At 35.1% G+C, this 20,181-nt stretch overlaps 1 protein-coding gene across 4 annotated transcripts in view; it reads left to right on the forward strand.

Moving 5' to 3' along the window:
- LOC138315316 (cilia- and flagella-associated protein 74-like) overlaps window positions 1-20,181 on the forward strand; it is a 48,681-nt gene that overhangs the window by 1,196 nt on the left and 27,304 nt on the right. For all 4 annotated transcript variants that reach the window (XM_069256236.1, XM_069256247.1, XM_069256255.1 and 1 more), the window contains exons 2-28: window positions 418-597; window positions 1,065-1,199; window positions 1,594-1,692; window positions 4,522-4,626; window positions 4,889-5,062; window positions 5,491-5,601; window positions 5,858-5,960; window positions 6,120-6,277; window positions 6,491-6,623; window positions 6,821-6,934; window positions 7,181-7,295; window positions 7,794-7,918; window positions 8,409-8,528; window positions 8,938-9,056; window positions 9,683-9,749; window positions 10,022-10,111; window positions 10,582-10,755; window positions 11,005-11,104; window positions 11,696-11,803; window positions 12,140-12,339; window positions 12,656-12,777; window positions 12,897-13,025; window positions 13,795-13,882; window positions 14,089-14,262; window positions 14,405-14,538; window positions 16,032-16,207; window positions 16,503-16,603. In XM_069256236.1, the coding sequence (XP_069112337.1) occupies window positions 437-597; window positions 1,065-1,199; window positions 1,594-1,692; window positions 4,522-4,626; window positions 4,889-5,062; window positions 5,491-5,601; window positions 5,858-5,960; window positions 6,120-6,277; window positions 6,491-6,623; window positions 6,821-6,934; window positions 7,181-7,295; window positions 7,794-7,918; window positions 8,409-8,528; window positions 8,938-9,056; window positions 9,683-9,749; window positions 10,022-10,111; window positions 10,582-10,755; window positions 11,005-11,104; window positions 11,696-11,803; window positions 12,140-12,339; window positions 12,656-12,777; window positions 12,897-13,025; window positions 13,795-13,882; window positions 14,089-14,262; window positions 14,405-14,538; window positions 16,032-16,207; window positions 16,503-16,603 (3,435 nt within the window). In that variant the 5' untranslated portion in view covers window positions 418-436. The remainder of the gene's footprint in view (window positions 1-417; window positions 598-1,064; window positions 1,200-1,593; window positions 1,693-4,521; window positions 4,627-4,888; window positions 5,063-5,490; window positions 5,602-5,857; window positions 5,961-6,119; window positions 6,278-6,490; window positions 6,624-6,820; window positions 6,935-7,180; window positions 7,296-7,793; window positions 7,919-8,408; window positions 8,529-8,937; window positions 9,057-9,682; window positions 9,750-10,021; window positions 10,112-10,581; window positions 10,756-11,004; window positions 11,105-11,695; window positions 11,804-12,139; window positions 12,340-12,655; window positions 12,778-12,896; window positions 13,026-13,794; window positions 13,883-14,088; window positions 14,263-14,404; window positions 14,539-16,031; window positions 16,208-16,502; window positions 16,604-20,181) is intronic.

The following is a 20,181-nucleotide window of genomic DNA, read 5'->3' on the forward strand; positions in this document are numbered from 1 at the left end:
TTTTTCAAGATGCAATTGATTAAGTTTAATATTTTTAACTTGAAGTAAAACTATAGAAGCTCAAACTTTTCAGTGGTGGAAATAGTGTAAATTAAGTAACTTTTGTAACTGAAGAAAAATACTAAATCACAGCAATTTAATTATAATACACTTTAGAATTAAGTGACTTGTGGTACCAAATTATTAATAAAAATTGACAATATTGATATTGAGGTTAGATGTTGGCACAAATATTAGGTGATTTCACAGTATCAAAGACGATTATATTGCTATTTGTACATGGAAGATTTACAGTTTGTACCATTCCATTCTGAAATCAGATTTTTAAAGTCTCTAAAACTCTTTGCTGATCTGATACAATCAGGCAAAGCATTCAAACATTTTTATTCCATGTTTACACATTGTTTGCCTTGCCAGCTAAAAGGAACGTAAAAAGATGGAGGACCAAACTTATGGCGAGATGTACGGGGGAGAGGAATATACTGGAGTAATGGCAGGCGATGACTTTGATGACAACGGTATAATTGACTGTGACGACGGCGACGACGACGATGGAATGTTAGACCTTGGATCAGAGGAAGAGGAGTCTGTTATTGTGTAAGTTTATCACAGGGTTTTGTTACATTGAAAAAAAAATCTTTAATTTGTATGTTTATTTCATAAAGTTAAGTAATGAAATAAGCTGTTGTCTTTAAAAATGTAAACAATTTTCAATTTCTAAAGGTTAATACAAAGCATAGTGATGCTGTTGTAATAAGTAACTTAACCTGTAAGCATTGTATATTGAATTTGTTCTCAATTGATTTTTTTTTATAACTCATACAAATTACGTCATTAATGTGCTGCACTATGAAAAACAATGAATTTGAGTCCCCTAGGAATAAGCCCCCAACAACAAACAGCTAAACATCAGATTATATGTTTATAAGAGTCCAATCCTTGTCTTTTTACACATTGTTATTGATTAGACAGCTTCTAAGAAACTAGGATTTTTCTGTTTTAATACAATTTTAAAAGGAAATTTACCTTGTGAGAGTGATGATGTGTTGTTTTTCCTTTTGTAGCGAGCCCACTGTGTCAGTGCCTGAGGTGGAGACGATATCTAAACAGGAACAGTTACGTATGATTCACTTGAGGAGTCATCTGAATCAGCTGACAGAAACTGTGAAACACCACCGCTACCTAACAGAGAAAACCAGGTATGTAAACCAAGCATCTTAGCTTGATCACAATGGTAGTGACTTCATTTTTATAAAGGTCTGTTTTTGTACTCATTCTATTTTGTTTGGTTATCTTTGAATATTACTTTGAATAACAAGTCTTTTGAATTCCTTTATTGATAAAGCAAAGTGACCATGATAAACTTATCAAAGAAATAAAAATATTTCAAATGGACAAATAAAATGTTTCCTTTCATGTGTACAAACACACAAATTTCTTTTGGCTGAAAGGCTTGAAAAAAATGTAAAAAAGTTGTAATTAATTATGCATGAAAATTCAGGGTTATATAAATGTGTTTTTGTAACCAATTTGTTTAAAAAGTTTTTTGTTTTTGTTTTCATGTTTTCTTTTCATTGCTTTTTGATTGATTAGAGAGGAGCAGAAACAGTGTCGTAATAAGATAGAGACGTTAGAGACCGAGAGAGACCAAGTGTTTAAGGAAATACAGGGAGCCGAGTCAGACAACAACACGTACGTATAGCAGAGCTGTTCCTTAGTGTTAACAATAGGACAACAACACGTATGTATAACAGAGCTGTTCCTTAGTGTTAACAATAGGACAACAACACGTACGTATAGCAGTAGCTGTTCAACAACACGTACGTATAGCAGAGCTGTTCCTTAGTGTTAACAATAGGACAACAACACGTACGTATAGCAGAGCTGTTCCTTAGTGTTAACAATAGGACAACAACACGTACGTATAGCAGAGCTGTTCCTTAGTGTTAACAATAGGACAACAACACGTACGTATAACAGAGCTGTTCTTTAGTGTTAACAATAGGACAACAACACGTACGTATAGCAGAGCTGTTCCTTAATTAGTGTTATCATTACGACAACAACATGTACGTATAACAGAGCTGTTCCTTAGTGTTAACAATAGGACAACAACACGTACGTATAGCAGAGCTGTTCTTAGTGTTAACAATAGGACAACAACACGTACGTATAACAGAGCTGTTCCTTAGTGTTAACAATAGGACAACAACACGTACGTATAGCAGAGCTGTTCCTTAGTGTTAACAATAGGACAACAACACGTACGTATAACAGAGCTGTTCCTTAGTGTTAACAATAGGACAACAACACGTACGTATAGCAGAGCTGTTCCTTAGTGTTAACAATAGGACAACAACACGTACGTATAGCAGAGCTGTTCCTTAGTGTTAACAATAGGACAACAACACGTACGTATAGCAGAGCTGTTCCTTAGTGTTAACAATAGGACAACAACACGTACGTATAGCAGAGCTGTTCCTTAATTAGTGTTATCATTACGACAACAACATGTACGTATAACAGAGCTGTTCCTTAGTGTTAACAATAGGACAACAACACGTACGTATAGCAGAGCTGTTCCTTAGTGTTAACAAAAGGACAACAACACGTACGTATCGCAGAGCTGTTCCTTAGTGTTAACAATAGGACAACAACACGTACGTATAGCAGAGCTGTTCCTTAGTGTTAACAATAGGACAACAACACGTACGTATAAAAGAGCTGTTCCTTAGTGTTAATAATAGGACAACAACACGTACGTATAACAGAGCTGTTCCTTAGTGTTAACAATAGGACAACAACACGTACGTATAACAGAGCTGTTCTTTAGTGTTAACAATAGGACAACAACACGTACGTATAGCAGAGCTGTTCCTTAGGGTTAACAATAGGACAACAACACGTACGTATAGCAGAGCTGTTCCTTAGTGTTAACAATAGGACAACAACACGTACGTATAACAGAGCTGTTCCTTAGGGTTAACAATAGGACAACAACACGTACGTATAGCAGAGCTGTTCCTTAGTGTTAACAATAGGACAACAACACGTACGTATAACAGAGCTGTTCTTTAGTGTTAACAATTAGGACAACAACACGTACGTATAGCAGAGCTGTTCCTTAGTGTTAACAATAGGACAACAACACGTACGTATAACAGAGCTATTCCTTAGTATTAACAAATAGGACAACAACACGTACGTATAACAGATCTGTTTCTTTAGTGTTAACAATAGGACAACAAGGCGTACGTATAGCAGAGCTGTTCCTTAGTGTTAACAATAGGACAACAACACGTACGTATAACAGAGCTGTTCTTTAGTGTTAACAATAGGACAACAACACATACGTATAGCAGAGCTGTTCCTTAATTAGTGTTATCATTACGACAACAACATGTACGTATAACAGAGCTATTCCTTAGTGTTAACAATAGGACAACAACACGTACGTATAGCAGAGCTGTTCCTTAGTGTTAACAAAAAGGACAACAACACGTATATATCGCAGAGCTGTTCCTTAGTGTTAACAATAGGACAACAGCACGTACGTATAGCAGAGCTGTTCCTTAGTGTTAACAAATAGGACAACAACACGTACGTATAGCAGAGCTGTTCCTTAGTGTTAACAATAGGACAACAACACGTACGTATAACAGAGCTGTTCTTTAGTGTTAACAATAGGACAACAACACGTACGTATAGCAGAGCTGTTCCTTAGTGTTAACAATAGGACAACAACACGTACGTATAACAGAGCTGTTCTTTAGTAGTGTTAACAATAGGACAACAACACGTACGTATAGCAGAGCTGTTCCTTAGTGTTAACAATAGGACAACAACACGTACGTATAGCAGAGCTGTTCCTTAGTGTTAACAATAGGACAACAACACGTACGTATAGCAGAGCTGTTCCTTAGTGTTAACAATAGGACAACAACACGTACGTATAGCAGAGCTGTTCCTTAGTGTTAACAATAGGACAACAACACGTACGTATAGCAGAGCTGTTCCTTAGTGTTAACAATAGGACAACAACACGTACGTATAGCAGAGCTGTTTCTTAATTAGTGTTATCATTACGACAACAACATGTACGTATAACAGAGCTGTTCCTTAGTGTTAACAATAGGACAACAACACGTACGTATAGCAGAGCTGTTCCTTAGTGTTAACAATAGGACAACAACACGTACGTATAGCAGAGCTGTTCCTTAGTGTTAACAATAGGACAACAACACGTACGTATAGCAGAGCTGTTCCTTAGTGTTAACAATAGGACAACAACACGTACGTATAGCAGAGGTGTTCCTTAGTGTTAACAATATGTAATTGATTTACAGTTACATTGCTACATTGATTTCTGGGTTTACACTGTGGTCATATGTAAGCAATATTTTATGGACCATTATAATTACAGTATGTAATAAAATGTTTATCTTACTGTTTAAATTGGTGGTATTATTTCGGAAAAAAAAATGAAAAAAAAATGCAATAACATTTTTGTTTTTATTGCAGATCTGCCTTGTACCGTCTGAGGTCTCAACATGAAAGAATCTGTACTGAGATAGAGAATGAACAGAAGCTGGAGACTTTGATATCAGAACGCCTGGAGAAGGAAGAGTAAGGACTTTTCTATACATTATTTACACATAATTATCAAATGTAAACATCCATGATCTAAAGGAACTCATCTTTGTAAATATTACAGATTTTGTAGCATGTTTGATTTTTCTTAATTACATTTTGTATATCTAACAACAAATGGATTTACATACCCTAATGTGTTGAGAAAAGAGAAACGTTGTAGGGCTAGTTTATAACATTTTATCTCATTAATACACATAATGTTTTTCTAACATTTATTTGAATCATTTCTGTCTAGATATGAATTGGCAAAGGTTGATGTGGAGAGGGGAAAGTTCTTACTCCAAGAAGATGAACTCATCAAAAGGGAACAACAGTTGGCAACAGAGAAAACTGATATGGCCCTTGCTCGACTTCGCAAGGAAGAAATGAAAGCCAGGAAAGGAGAAGAGATTCTTCGCAAGCGTGAAAAGTATGAAATGTGTATTAAATTTGAAGTTAAAGGAAATCAAAACTTTTTTACAGTTAAAGGTTTTGAAGGCAAACCAGGTCTTTATTTGATAGTTTAAATTTATCTATGAAAAAAAATTCTTGCATTTGGTTTATTTGAATTGATTTTTTTTTCTTTATAAATATTGATACTTTAAATTTGTCTGTTAAAAAAAATCAAATTGTCCTTTCTCAAAATTATTTGTTAATTTGATATTTCAATCAGGAAGCATGAAAGATATGGGTTCAAGGTCATCTGTCCAACTACCGTTAGATGGATTTTCTATATTAAGATCCCCTTATCTCTGTCAGTAAGATGAAATAAAATAAATTAATAAACATGTATGGAAAACATTCTGATTCAGGAACCTGTGGGATCTTTGATAAATGTTTCCACTGGTAATTTTTCAGAAACTACATTGAGGCATTAAAGGCACAACAGAAACAGCAACAGATGCATCTTGAAAATGCTCAGAAAAGTCATGAAAAACACAGTAAATACCTGAAACAAACCGTGGAAAAGTAAGTGTAAACTATGATGTTATCCATTTTTTTAATCATCAATATATGGTTCCATTTTTCTTTATACTATGTTAACTCATTTTGTAGTAGAAATCTCTGTAATGTCTTATTCTTTGATTGCTGCCTTGACATTTACATTTCTTTCAGAAACATAATTAAATAAAATACCTTCCATTATCATTTTCTTCATTTCTGATATTTATCTCAGTGATATATTTCAGTTAGATTAATGTTTCGTATCAAATATATATAACAGGCATAAGGTGCGTCAGGAGGAAGAAAATGTCCGCTATAAGGAGAATATGCAGAAGAAAATGGATATGCTGCTGAAGCTGAAAGGGGACATAACTGCAAACAGGGTAGGTAATACACGAGTGAAAATATTGTGTGACATGGCTGAAATACACTCTGTAATATCCATCTCTATAAATCTGGATATTCTATACATGCTTGTTATAGCGTCATTATTCAAAATGTTAATAACTCAATGACTAAAATTAGGTAAATAATTTTTGTAGGAAAATCTGAAAGCGCTCCATGCTAGAGACAAGGCCCTTGAAAAGGAAGAGAAACAGAAAGAAGACTTGGAAAGACGCAGGATTCTGTCTGAAGGTGGAAACCCAGACGAGGTTCTTCTCATCCGTAAACGCCTCCAGGAAGTGGATCGTGCTAAAACGTAATGATAACTATCAAAAACCTTTAAATTACCTCTAGAGATCGACAATTTGAACATATTTTATCAATTCCAAAAAAATCCATAATCTATGCATATAATTATATATAAGCACTTTTATATAACTTGATAATATCAAAGTTACATATTTATAGGTTATTGCTCTGTCCATAATGGCAGCCTTTGAGTTTGCTATATATCTGTATTTTGTTTCAGGGATTTCCATTTGGACCAGAAATCTAAACAGGCAGCCATTATGGATAAGATCTTATTGGAGGAGGAGCGCATGAAGAAGAGAAAGAAACAGCTGCCTAATTTATGGGTCGATCCTCAGAAGGAAAAGGCCAAGGTAAACTATTTATAGCTCAAGGTCATTGGATCATTACTCATTATGAGCTTTACTACTGTATATGATATGGTAATCAGTGGTCGATTATTGGTGGCAAAATAATTAAGCTAACATTACGGAAAGTTTTAATTTTAAAACAAGACAGTTGTGACATATTTCTTGTGTTATTTATTATTTATCATTTATATCCATCACAGATCGTGGGACCGATGAAGAAGAAGCCACTGAGAGTTTTTAAGGAGATGGATGGGACATCACTGTTTGATGAAGATGAGGCGGCTGGGGTTAGATTTGACATGGCTGAGCTCGAGGTAAGGAAATAAATCTTCTATCTGGTGTCATACATAACAAAATTTATGTTAAATTTTCTCATTATCTAGATGTTCATATCATATAAGAGGAAAAAAATGATAATGGATTATTATTCAGTGAATTTCAATGAAAAAGAATATAACAAAACTTTGTAAATCGTAAGCTCAAACTTTCAGCAGGAGTTTTCTAATCAATATACCAACTTAAAAAGGAAAACTAACTATATAGTGTTGTGCTTGTTACAGAAAATGGCCGAGGACGCTGCTGACCGGGAGGTGGATGCCGTGACCAAAGATTCCGAGTTAGAGAAGCCCACTCCACTACCAGACTCCAGCGACTCAAGTGATGCAGAGAGTGATGGTGCGTAACATATTGCCTATATCCAGATACACGTCCTTTACAAAGGGTTTGTATCCGGGTACATATTCTTTGGGGAATACAAATCCCACATGATGCTGGCATCTGATATATACCTATACCATAGCTGCCTGGCAAGGTTTCTTCAAATTATTCTACAAAACTAATTTGGCATCATCACAGAGCACTTTTATGGTAAACTTATTTTAATTTAAAACATGATTTTGCAAATGGACAGCAGGGGTTTGGAATTCCAGAATGCATGTCAGTATTATTTGTGGTCACTTTATGCTAATGGCTTTAAACAAGACATTATAGACTTTTGTTAGAACTCCATTGGAGTCTAAAAAATTGAGCTTTAACCTGGTTTGGTGTGCTGAGTTTTCTACTGTAAATCTGCAAGTTTTTACATACCCAGATTAAATCGCTGACTACACAGTATGTGTATTGTCATTTCTTGAATAAGTTAAATTATTGCTGTCCTTTCTTGACACTAAACAGATGAGCTGAAGGTAGACTTAGCTGAGCCTGAGTTTGAGGGATTGTGGGATCATCACAAACCGTACAAGGTTCCTAAGGATACTGAGTCCACACTCAAGTTACCGGGGGCAACCAAGATGGACAAAGTAAGATATTAGCAATACCATTTCATCAGAGCAGAAAACTGCAACCTAATAAACTATGAAAAGAAAACTTCTTTTTTTTCTTAGAGAATACTCAATTAATCGGGTAATTGGGTGGTGTAGTGGTTAAGCTGCTCGCCTTTCACCTAGACGGCCGGGGTTCGATCCCCGACACGGACGTGAAAAGGTCAGGGTCACCTGCCCAATCACGTGGGTTTTCTCCGGGCACTGCGGTTTCCTCCCACACTAAGACCCCTTGCGCGCTTACATAACTTGTTTCTCAATCGATGTAAAATAAATAAAGTTTATATTTTAATACTCAATTAATCATTGTGTGCTTTCCATAACTCTATGTTCCACAATTTTCATAGTAGAATGTTGACATTTCAATTTATATTTCATGAAAAAAGAAATGTAAAAATAAGATAGAATAATAATAAAAAGTTATTAATTGAAAAATACCTGTTTTATGCATGTTTATATTAATTTTCAGGAGATAATGACAAAAGTTTTGGACAAACATAGATCTGGTATTATCCTGAAACAAGTAGCCGCTGGACGGGAGTTCCAGGGGTGTCCATTTTATAGCAAGCCAGATGTGATACACTTCAAGGTAGATTTCACTGTTGATTCTAGAATTTTGAGTTTTATTTAGAAAAATGACTAAAACAAGACTGATATCATTGCCCTTTTTATTATTTTGTTCCGTCAGTCATATTGCAAAAACTACAGAAATAAAACCGCAATTATCATCATTATTAACATTTTCTACTCATAACTTTTCGTTTTTGTCTAAGATCATTACTGTAAGAAATTAATTAGAAACTACTTAGTGATAGAAAGGAGATTCAAGCACAGATTTAGATGAAGGGGTTTTGTAGTCTAGAAGATATATACTATCATTAATGCACTTGATAAGTTTCGATATATTTATTTATATGGGTAAAGAACAAAATGTTGAAATATCTTATGTATTTACAAAATCATTGAGAAGAATAAGAGGACAATGTGACTGTTTGTAGGACTTTGTGGTGGGGCACACCTATAAGAAGAAAGTGACGCTGACCAATGTATCGTATACTGTTAACTACTGTCGGTATATCAACATCACAGAGAGGCTCAAGGACTTCATCGAGATCGTGTAAGTACCAGTGACGGTATGACACCACCTACCGTATTCGACCCAATGAGCGCCCATGTCCCTATAAGCGCCCTTCACCTTTTTGAGGCTTTGATTTCAATTGTCCACGGATAAATAATGATCAAAATTACAAAAAACTGTCTAGATTTGCAATAATTTCGTCTTATTAGCACCTTTTCATTTTTTTCAAAATTTTTTAAACTCCCTGGGCGGTTATTGGGTCGAATACGGTATATACACAGACAATACTTCTTCATGACATATTGCCTGTATATTGATAGGCTCCCTCTTACAAATGATTTACCCTGTTTATCACACACATAATTCTGCCTATTGTAGGTTTCTGTCTCCTTGTGTTCTCTGCTGACATGTTAGCACATCTGTTGGACAATAGTCAGTGAGCTTTTTACTAGCTTTTTCTAAATTTATTTTGATTTATTGATGTCATATATGTGCTCTTTGGATTAGTTAAGTTATCCATTTTCCAAGGTTTCAAAATAGGTTATTTGCTAAAGAATGCCTATACGTATGGAAAACTCAATGGAAAGATAAAAAATTTTAGAGGAAAAAGAATGATAGCAAATTAATGTTGCTGTATAATTTATCAATGACCTGTTTGATCCTAGGTTTGATCCTCCTGGCCAGATGTCTGCTGGTCTCACATGCGAGATGCTCGTTACCTTCAAACCCATGGTAAGTCAATTGTTATATTTTTAAGAACTACATGATATGGGCTAGAAACCCTATGTAGGTTGAGTCGATCAAGAGATTAAGTGAAATAAACTCAAAGAAGCAATGCATATAACTTTAAGTTTACTCGAGTTTTCTCGTATACTGGACTGATTTCATACATTTTAAAAAATGGACTTATATTATTTTTTCATCATTATGTAGAATTTTTGTGAAATGAAAGATTTTACAGTCATTACATATGAATTGTCTGAGTATTTGCTATTATGTTGCAGATTAATGAAGATTTAGTGGGAGAAGTGAACTTTTTGTCTCAGACTGGACCATTCTCTATTCCACTCCACTGTACCACCAAAAAGTGTGATGTAAGTAGTTAGAACTGTGATAAAGGGAGACAACTTGTAAATAAAGGGACACAACTTGTTAATAAAGGGAGATAACTTGTAAATGAAGGGAGATAAACAAGTGGAGAAACTTGTTAACAAAAAGAAATGTGGGGATGGAATGTTTATTGTTTAAAATCAAAAGTGTGATTTTATTTGTTAAGAACAGTTATATATGGTAAATTAATTATTTATATCATAAGTGACTACAAGTTAAAAAAAAATATTAAAATTATGATCATGCTTGATAAATACTTATGGCAGTCATCATAGAAACATTGATAGAATAATCAAACATTAAGTTATCAATTGAAGATGAGCTATACTTCGTTGGTATCCATGAATAAATAATTTCAAAATAAAATGTGACAACAATGTGAGTAATAATATTAACCTTGTAAACGACATGTTCATGTTACCTGTATTGTATATGACTGAATTCTGTTTCACAGCTGTCGGTAGATACCAGTGTGATTGAGTTTGGTACTACAGTAATCGGCGAGACTTTGAGACGCACATTTACACTGACTAACAAAGGTGCCCTTGGGACAAAATATGAGTTCTTCAAGGTCACAGGGTCAAAGCAAAGATCAGAGAGTGCAGCGGAAACTTCATTGGGGAGACTGGTATGTTGTTGGATATTAAAACTAAAACAAATATCAGAAAAAGCTACAGATCTTGAATTTTGTCTCATGAAATCTTTACCAACTACCTGGTATACCATTTTAACAGGAACATCTGAACACATCACAGAAAAAAAAAAAATTTCCAAATGAAAACTATAGTAATATCATTATTGCTACCTGTTTAAAAATACATATTTTGGTATTAATTTATTGAAATTAATGTTTACAATAATTTTAACATACTTGTAGACGACAGCTGATACTATCCAGGCTAACAGTCCCGACTCCGCGTCTGTCATGGTCAAAAAGGAAACCAAAGAACAACCACCAGCCAAAAAGGCATTAGATGGTAAGATTTAGTCTGATACGGTCTCAACACTATCTTATACTTGTGAAACCAGAGGTGTGAACAAAAAATTATGAAATTGCTACTGCTGTAGTGCTCGACTGAAAAGGATTAGCTACATTGTAACAAATGATGGCTACCTGTCACAGTCACATATCTAAAATATTGTTTGCAGTGAATGTTGTGATTGGTAGCTTGTGCACCCATGGTCAGTTAACAGCAACAAACACGTGGAAATCCTATTATAAATATATGAGTGTTCATACTTGATCTGTGATTTATGTCGGGGAAACTGGATATATTTGTACTGGCATTGAAGTCAATTCATTGCATGTGTATTACCGTATTCAACCCATTAAGCGCCCAGGGCGCTTCAAAAAATGATAAAAATGAAAAGGTGCTAATAAGTCAAAATTATTGCAAATTTATACCGTTTTATGTAGTTTTGGTCCTTATTTATGCCTGGACAATTGAAATCGAGGCCTCAAAAAGGGGGAGGGGCACTTATAGGGACATGGGCTCTTATTGGGTCGAATGCGGTAAATGACATTAACATTAAGAAATAATAGACTAAAAAAGTGAATTACATTTTAGAGATCGACAAAGCCAGCCAAGACGTAGGTGGTGGATCAGAGGAGGGCCACCAGGGTGAGGGACTGAGTGCTGTGGATGGGGAGCAGCCCCCTGAGGGAGAGGAAAATGGTACAACCCAAAAACATAACTGAATCGTTATTTATAATGATAAAAACATAGAAAATAGCATCCAAAAACATTTCAGCTAAAACATATGAAAGCAATGGGTGCAATCTTGTGAGTCAGCATTACATAGGTAGAAAATAACATTAAGTTAAGTGTAAAAAAAATATAGCTTAACGTGTAAATGATGATGATGTTTTCAGTATTGATTATCTATTGATAATAAAGTGTTATGATTGTTTCTATACCATTTGGAATAAGTGTAAAAACCTTTTGAAAACTTTACTGCAGTAAGCCATATCTAAATATCAGCTAACAGTTTTTTGCTCTTTCCTTCTACAGTAATCACGGAGTCCCCAGGACTTGAGGTCAGCGACCATGAAGATTACGGATCCTTGGATGGTATGAAAGTCGGTGTAATGGCTGTAGGAGAGCTGGAGCCGTTTTCTTCTGTCAAACTGGAGATCATCTGGCAGCCCACCATCCCAGGGAAGGTTGATACGGAGTTCCTCATCAGCTTCTCCGATCCACTGTCAGAGAGTGTGAGTATAGAATCTGTCAATAGAATGTTTTTTATAAATAAGAGTTTATAATAAGTTTAAGTTGTCATCACGATATTTGATGATATTATCTGTTGTTGTAATTTGACAGATCTCGTTACAAGCCCTGGTCAGTGCTATTCTACTAAGATTTAGATGATATTTTCTATTTGTACGACAGATCTCGTTACAAGCCCTGGCCAGTGCTGTTCTACTAAGATTTAGATGATATTTTCTATTTGTCTGACAGATCTCGGTATAAGCCCTGCCCAATGCTATTCTACTAGGATTTAGATGATATTTTCTCTTTGTCCGACAGATCTCGGTACAAGCCCTGGCCAATGCTATTGATGTGCCTGTGTGGGTAGAGAGACAGACAATTGACCTACGTATCTGTATGTACGACCGCCTCTATCAAGACACAGTCATTGTCAACAACAGGTCTGTTTATTTGTTTTACCAGAATGAAAAAAAAAATGTCTAAATTACATATCATTGATAAATAAAATATGTTCACAATTTGATGATGTTTGATGAAGTAATTGAAATTTGTGTTTTAGGGCGACAACAGCTCTACGTTTGAAGTTTGAAGTGTGTAAGGAGCTGAGGAATCATCTGGAACTTCTTCCTAAAACGGGATACATACAGGCACAGTCACAATTCTCAGCTCAGCTCAAGTTCCTCCCCAGGTTCGTCGATAAAGCACTATTTACTGTTGATTTGTTGCTCAAAAAAAAGAGTTGAAATTCAAAATGAAAAAAAATAGTTTAAGAGGTCAAGTTAAATAATGTTATTGTATATTTTATAGAGTTGAATGTTTAAATTCCAATAAATATTTCTCAGTGTCAGTTAGTTAAAGATGCTCCACCGCTGACAAATGGTATTTTTTCACCATCAAAAACAGGAGCAGACGATTTAGTATTTTTTCTTCAGTTACAAATGGTTCTTACTTTACACCATTACTACCATTGAAAAGTTTTAGCTTCTAATTTTACTTCAAGTTAAAAATATGAAAAATAATTAATTGCATCCCGAAAAAATTCTGTTGCGCTATACCCTATATGGAATGAAGTACTGATTGCGCATGCACTAAAGGCAAAATAAATTATTTTATATTATTTTTTGTGTTAATTAGGCTTATATATATACATGATTAAACACCAATTATTGTTCAAATGATGAATATCATTTATGCTCTGTCGGCGGTGGAGTATCTTTAAATAGTACATGTATGACTGTAAAGTGCTTGACAAACCTCTGACTTAGTTGATGAAAATACAATCTACTTATAGACAGAAACAATGGTCGATCAATTTTAAGTTTGACATTCTACCATTAGCCTATTAGAGGACAGGTACTGACCATAGGTCAGCGGTTGTTCTTCAGGTATTATAGCCCTCCTGTACCTGAAGGACTTGGGTTATGATTTATTAAATAATATGGTTCTCTTTTTGACAGACAAAGTTTGTTTGAGGAGGCCGGGAAGTTCTTTGACAAAGAGACAGGTGTGTTGGAAGCTCCGATGACCATCAGAGTCGCAGATCAGGTGAGTTTCAGTTTAAGGCATACATGATAATCTAATGACTAAGAAATGCCCACATCACGATATGATGTCTTCAAATTATATAATGGAGTGGAAGGTTTTGTATACTTGAGTTGTAATATCCTAATTAGACACTTATTTTGTAAAATGCCCATTAAGTAATTTTTATCCTCTATTAATCTCCCAGTAACATGTGGTTTGTTTTTCAGACTGCCCCAGTGCCTTTTACTGTCCAAGCTGTGGTGACGACTTCAGACATGGAGTTTGACACGACCAGTATTGATTTTGGATGCTGTACTATCTACGAGTCTGTGAAGACAACAATAAAACTCACCAATAAATCTATCCTCCCTCAGGAGTATGGCTTTGTGGGGCTTCCTGACGTAAGTTCCCAGGAGTTTCTTTATAGACAAAAAGAATCAACTCTGATTTTGAGCTTTACTGTAGTCTTATTCACTGTCAGTCTAAATTTCCTGTAAAAACAATATAATTCCAGTGATGTAAACTTTGAATGAATGTTTGCAGTATTTGGAGGTGCAGCCAGATGATGGTTTTGGAACACTGTTGCCTTTGGAGACCATTGACCTTGAGGTCATATTTAGCCCAAAGAAAGCACGGGATTATAAGTTTGAATTAAACTGCAAGTCCCTCATAAACAGGTTTGTAGTTTTGTAGATAACAAAGAAGTACCATGTGGTGTAAGTGTACAAAACAAATTGATCTGCATGAAAAACAATCCTTTGTTGCTGGGATCTTGTTTTTATATGTCGCCTGCAAAGCAGTGGGCGGACACTTAGGTAAACAACACTAATAACCTTCTCGGTCGGCGTACAGCAACCGGGAAAATGGTTTTTTCTGTGGCATAACTGAAGTATTTTTATTGTCCGAAATACAAACCAAATATGTGTGTATATAACTTATATCGAATAAGAACTCAGATGAGATTTTCGATAATTGTATAAATACGTCAATATTTATTGCAAGAGTATAACGGGACTTTAAAAATCGTCAAAAACTGGAAAATTCCCATGGTTTTCTGCTCGTAATAATCTTTAACTAGCTATCCGTTATTTTCAACCCAAAATTTCTATTAATTGTTCCAATATCATTGGAGTTTTTCTTCAGATGTTATTGATTAAAGGTTCAAAAATTCTTCCAATATATTGTCCAAGAGTAGTACGTGAATTTAAAATCATCGAAAAACCAGAAAAAAAATCCATGGTTCCCTCCGCTCGATAACTTAAATATTTTTAATGTTCCAATTTCGACAAATTTCATAAAATATTTTTTATCATTGATATCTTGGATAAGTTTTAATAATGGTCACACAAACTTTTAAATCATCCAAAACAGAAAAAAATCCATGGTTTCCCGCTAAATATTTAATTGTCCGATTACAACCAAATTTGGTATGTTGCTTTAAATATAATGAGATCTTAGATGGGATTCCATACTGGTCAAAATCTGTCAATATTTGCAAGAGTTACAGGATCCCTTAAAATAGTACGAAACATCGGCTTCCGCTTGAAAACATTTAGTATTTATTGTCCGATTTCAACCAAATTGGTATATTACTTTATATCCAATTGAGATCTTAGCTTGTTTTTTTTGATACATTTTTCAAAATCCATCATATTTGCAATGAGTTATGGAACTTGATTAGACATTCACCTAAATTATTAACAACTATATTTCATACTGTAAATAACTATTTTTTGTGATGCAATGATGCAGGCGGATTTACATCCCACTTCCGTGGAATTCTTGTATATCTCAGGGACTGTACAGGAACAATTTAAGTTGATCCAAGAAGATGGTCCAATATTGTCTTATAATAGTCCTCTAACGTTGGCTTTTAGCTTGTATTTCATAGCTCTAGAGGAAATAGACTTGACTGTGCTTAATACTGCCTTACTTTTGCAATTGTACGATTGTTATGTTCCTAACCTACTGTATGATGTGGCTTAGTACTAAAAGGACTCAAAAATGATCAATGGATAATATAGAGTATACCCAAACAAAACCTATTGCATATTTTGTTTCCTGCCATTACTTATGTAGGTAATTTTGCCTTTTGCTGATGAGGATTTTAATGATATTGTCTATGTAGCAATCTGTAAATAGTACGTAAAAAAATATTTTGTGATTTTAGGGAATTTAAGATCCAATGTAAGGGAGTTGGTGTACACCCCCCACTGGAGCTCAGTCATCAGGTTATACACTTCGCTGCTACTGCCCTCTACGATGTGTCTACGACATCACTACACGTAGTCAACTCTCACACCAGTACCAATGAGTTCACTCACCCTGTACCCAGGATTGGTAAAGGTAAAAATCATTTTACTACAGTATGTGTTGAACATCCCTTTCTATGATGTAAAACAACTGGTTTTAGACTTAAATCTTAAATGGTATTAATGTGTTAGAATCCATATTTTAAGTTCCTCAGTAGTGAAGACTGTAAAGTGGTTGTCTGAAATTATTCCTCAAGACCTTCATCTCTGAGTCACAGGTGCTGTCAAGGATGTGACAAGTGTATGATTTTTAAATACTTGAATTACCCGTATACACCTTTCAATTGTTATACTGACTCCTAATTAACAAAGGAAATCTGTTTTTGCAGGTGACATTGCGCCGGTCGGTCCTACATCATTTGAGTTTGTGGTACCTGAAGGAGCTCCACTCACCATCTCACCGTCTGTTGGAACCATAGAGCCAGGAAAGGTATACCATGTTGATGTGATGTGTTGTAAAGCAGCTTAAGAATTACCTGTATCCTTAACAGTAATCGCATTTATTACTTTTTTGTTTTAAAAAATAATGACTAGCAAATATTATTGGTTCCTCTAATATAATTAAAGTCAGTTCTTTCATTATACACTACATATTTTGACTTGTAATTTTATGTGTTTTTAGAAATCCCGAATTCAGATCCGCTTCACCCCAACACTACCAGTAAAAACACGCAAAGAAAGAAGCTGTAATGGGTACAAAGAAGTTGGCAACTGAAAGCTGAAAGAGAATACAGGAAAAGTTGAGGGAAGGAGAAAGACTGAACAGGCTCTGAACAGAAACAGGGTTAGTCTGTCTGTGACTTTCAGCTGACATTCAGCTCTCTTCGCGTCATTAGAGACATTCACCTCTCTTTGCCGTCCTTTCAGAGACATTCACCTCTCTTTGCCATCTTTATAGAGGACATTCAACTCTCTTTTTTCCTTGAGAAAACATTCATTTTTCTTCCCTTCAGAGACATTCATTTTTCTTTTCCTTGAGAAACATTCAGCTCATTTTTTCCCTTCAGAGACATTCATTTTTCTTTTCCACAGAAAACCATTAAGCTCTTTTTTTTTCCCTTCAGAGACATTCAGCTCTCTTTTTCCCTTGAGAAACATTCAACTCTCTTTTCCTTTCAAAGACATTCAACTCTCTTTTCCCTTCAGACAGACATTCATTTTTTCCCTTCCAGAGAACATTCAGCTCTCTTTTCCCTTCTAGACAACATTCATCTTCTCATTTGCCCTTCTTTAGTAGACATTCACATCCCTTCTTATATGGCCAACTCTCTTTGGGCGTTTTCAGGAGACATTCAGCTCCCTTCAATACATTATAATCATTCTTTAATCACTGAAAAAATAATGAGAAATATTTGAGAAAATTTTTTAAATTGTGTTTCAGACTAGTTTCTAAAGAATGGCCAAACCAGGTGGCTAAAGACAAGGGTGGAGCGAAAGGAGCCAGCTAAAGGAAAATCTTCACCAGTGGCTCCAACTCTGACTGTTGGAAGGGCCCGCGACCACTATCACACACCCACCGACCCTGGAGTCTTAGATCACTAAAGCGTATAAGTCTAGTTTCTGTAGTTTAGGAAATTTGTATAAGGAAGGCTTACCTATTTTCTAGGAATTTTACTCTTCAATTTCCTTTGCATTCTTCAAATGTACTTAAACATTAATTTGTACAGATTAATTTTAATGTAATAAGATACAAGATTATATTTTTCTGAATATTTACCATGAATGGCTCCGATTCACTCACATTTCAAATAAAATGCTTGTTTTCAATATTTTTATTTTAATGGGTAAATTCTTTTAGCATTATAATGATGGTCTAACATTTTGTATGTTACAGAACACCAGGCTTACACTGCATGCTCAAGGATCTTTGCTGAGACAATTAAAGGCAGTTTTCGCTCCTACACGATCCCAGTGTTATGTGGACTTTCAGGCGAGTGTTCAATACCCGGAGAACTCCCTTACAGGTAGGAATAACTATTGGATTTTAAAAATATAGCAAAGTAATATTTCTCATCAAAATCTTGTGAGCTAGGTTTTGGAAATTCTTATTACATTGAAAGAAAATAAAATGAAGGCCAAACAATACGGGGTGTATAATGTCTTATTTATTGGTGGTTGTATTTAAATAAGGCAGCGGGTTGAGAATTATGTTTAAAAGAAAAATATTTTGGGAGCTTGCCAGTGAAATTGTGTATAAAAGTGATGGCTGTGGATTGATTTGTTTAATATAGTAAGATTATATTAAGATGGAAGTGATCAGCGGTTAGTTTTTGTATTAATATATGGAAGGCAGAGCTAATAATGTATTAGTGATGAAATTAATGTTTTGTGGAGATCATAGTGCAAGAATTTTTTTTATTGAAAATTATTGTTTTCAGTAATTCACAGAAGAAACACACGTACCTTGAAGGTCCCACAGCCCGAATTTGTCAAACCCCCACACTGGTAAGTTAAAATCTGACAACGGAAACCACGTAGCCTGTATTATTGGAGAAAGTGACTCCATGGCCATAACATCCACCAAAACAAATCACCAATAACAGAAATATCTCCAACTAACAGGTAAGAAGGTAAGTTCAAGTAATAAGGATTCTGGTCTGGTTTTTTTTTTTTTTAAATAGAAGTTGTTGGCTTAAATGGTTTATTTATGATGGTTTATAAATGTTCCAAAAAAAAAGACATTTATATTCCATTTCAAGTTGTCTCTTTTATCAATGTTGATTATATTTGTTCCTTTCCAGCTGCGTTCCTCTATCCCGGACACGTCTGGGACCAGTTTCTGATGTTGAATGCACTGAGACTGTTCACCACCAGAGGGCACTCACATACACTGCTGATGTCATTTACTCGACTGGGGGGACCCTGGCTGGTCCGGGTGGTAAAGTTATCAAGGGGATATATCCTAGTAATGGAGCATAGCAGAATGGGATTTGTTTTTATAACCTGGGGCTATAAACATTACACATTTATATCATAGTACATGTACTCGGATTTCCCAAATCAATGGGGGGTTGTGTATTTGATGACAAATGTGGATAGATATGCACCTTAGCTTTCACGATATTGCTAAAGTCCCAAGAAAAGAGTTTAACAGCAAGAAGATACCCTATAAAGCTGATTGAAAGATCAATACATATTTCCTTATTAATTTTTTAACATTGGATTTTTTGGCCCTAAATCAATCATAAGAATATTAATATTTGGTTGTATAATATTTTACTGATGGTAAAACCTCCACTGAAAAGATAGCAAATCCAAAAAAGTTGTACATTTCTAACATGATTTTCCTTTGGGTGTTTCCAGAGTTGGGTAAAATTTTCAAAGCATGTATTTAATATTTTAATTCAGATACATTTTTGTATGGAAGTCAATTAGCTATTTAGAATTTTAAATGGTTTATTAATAATTTATTTTAATCAAGGGCCTCCCATAAATATTAAGCCCACCATCATTTCATATGATGGGCTAATACCAAATTGGCTTTCTCGTGTCCATGTGGTCCTGAGGTCCACCGTTCTACAGTCCTTTCCATCCATGTCCAATCCCGTCCTTGTCCGATAACAATTCTTGGTTATCATCTTATTTCTCAGAAATTAACAGAAGGAAATCTGTCCATAAATAAAAACTTGTCATACAAATAAGTTTATCCTCCTAGTGGCCCTATTTGTGCATAATATGCATTTTAGGATCAATTTGATCCCCCAACATAATGTGCCGACAGGTCAGCCATCATGGATTTTTGTATCGTTAAAAGTATGTTAATCTATTATTTCTCAGAAAGTACTTGATGGAATCTGTCCTCTATATTTACATATGTATGTTCCCCCCTAGTGCCCTTGTTGTGCATATTGCGATATGGGACGGACCCGGTCAACAGAAAATTGGCCCAACCAGGCATCCCCAACTAGGTTTTTTTATATATAAAGTATTGGTTTATCACTATTATTACAAAAAGTATTGAAGGGATCTGTCTCAAAATGTCATATACAGGTTCCCCCCAATGGCCGT

The sequence above is a fragment of the Argopecten irradians genome, chromosome 1 (genome assembly GCF_041381155.1).
Source record: "Argopecten irradians isolate NY chromosome 1, Ai_NY, whole genome shotgun sequence".
Taxonomy (NCBI): Eukaryota; Metazoa; Mollusca; class Bivalvia; order Pectinida; family Pectinidae; genus Argopecten; species Argopecten irradians.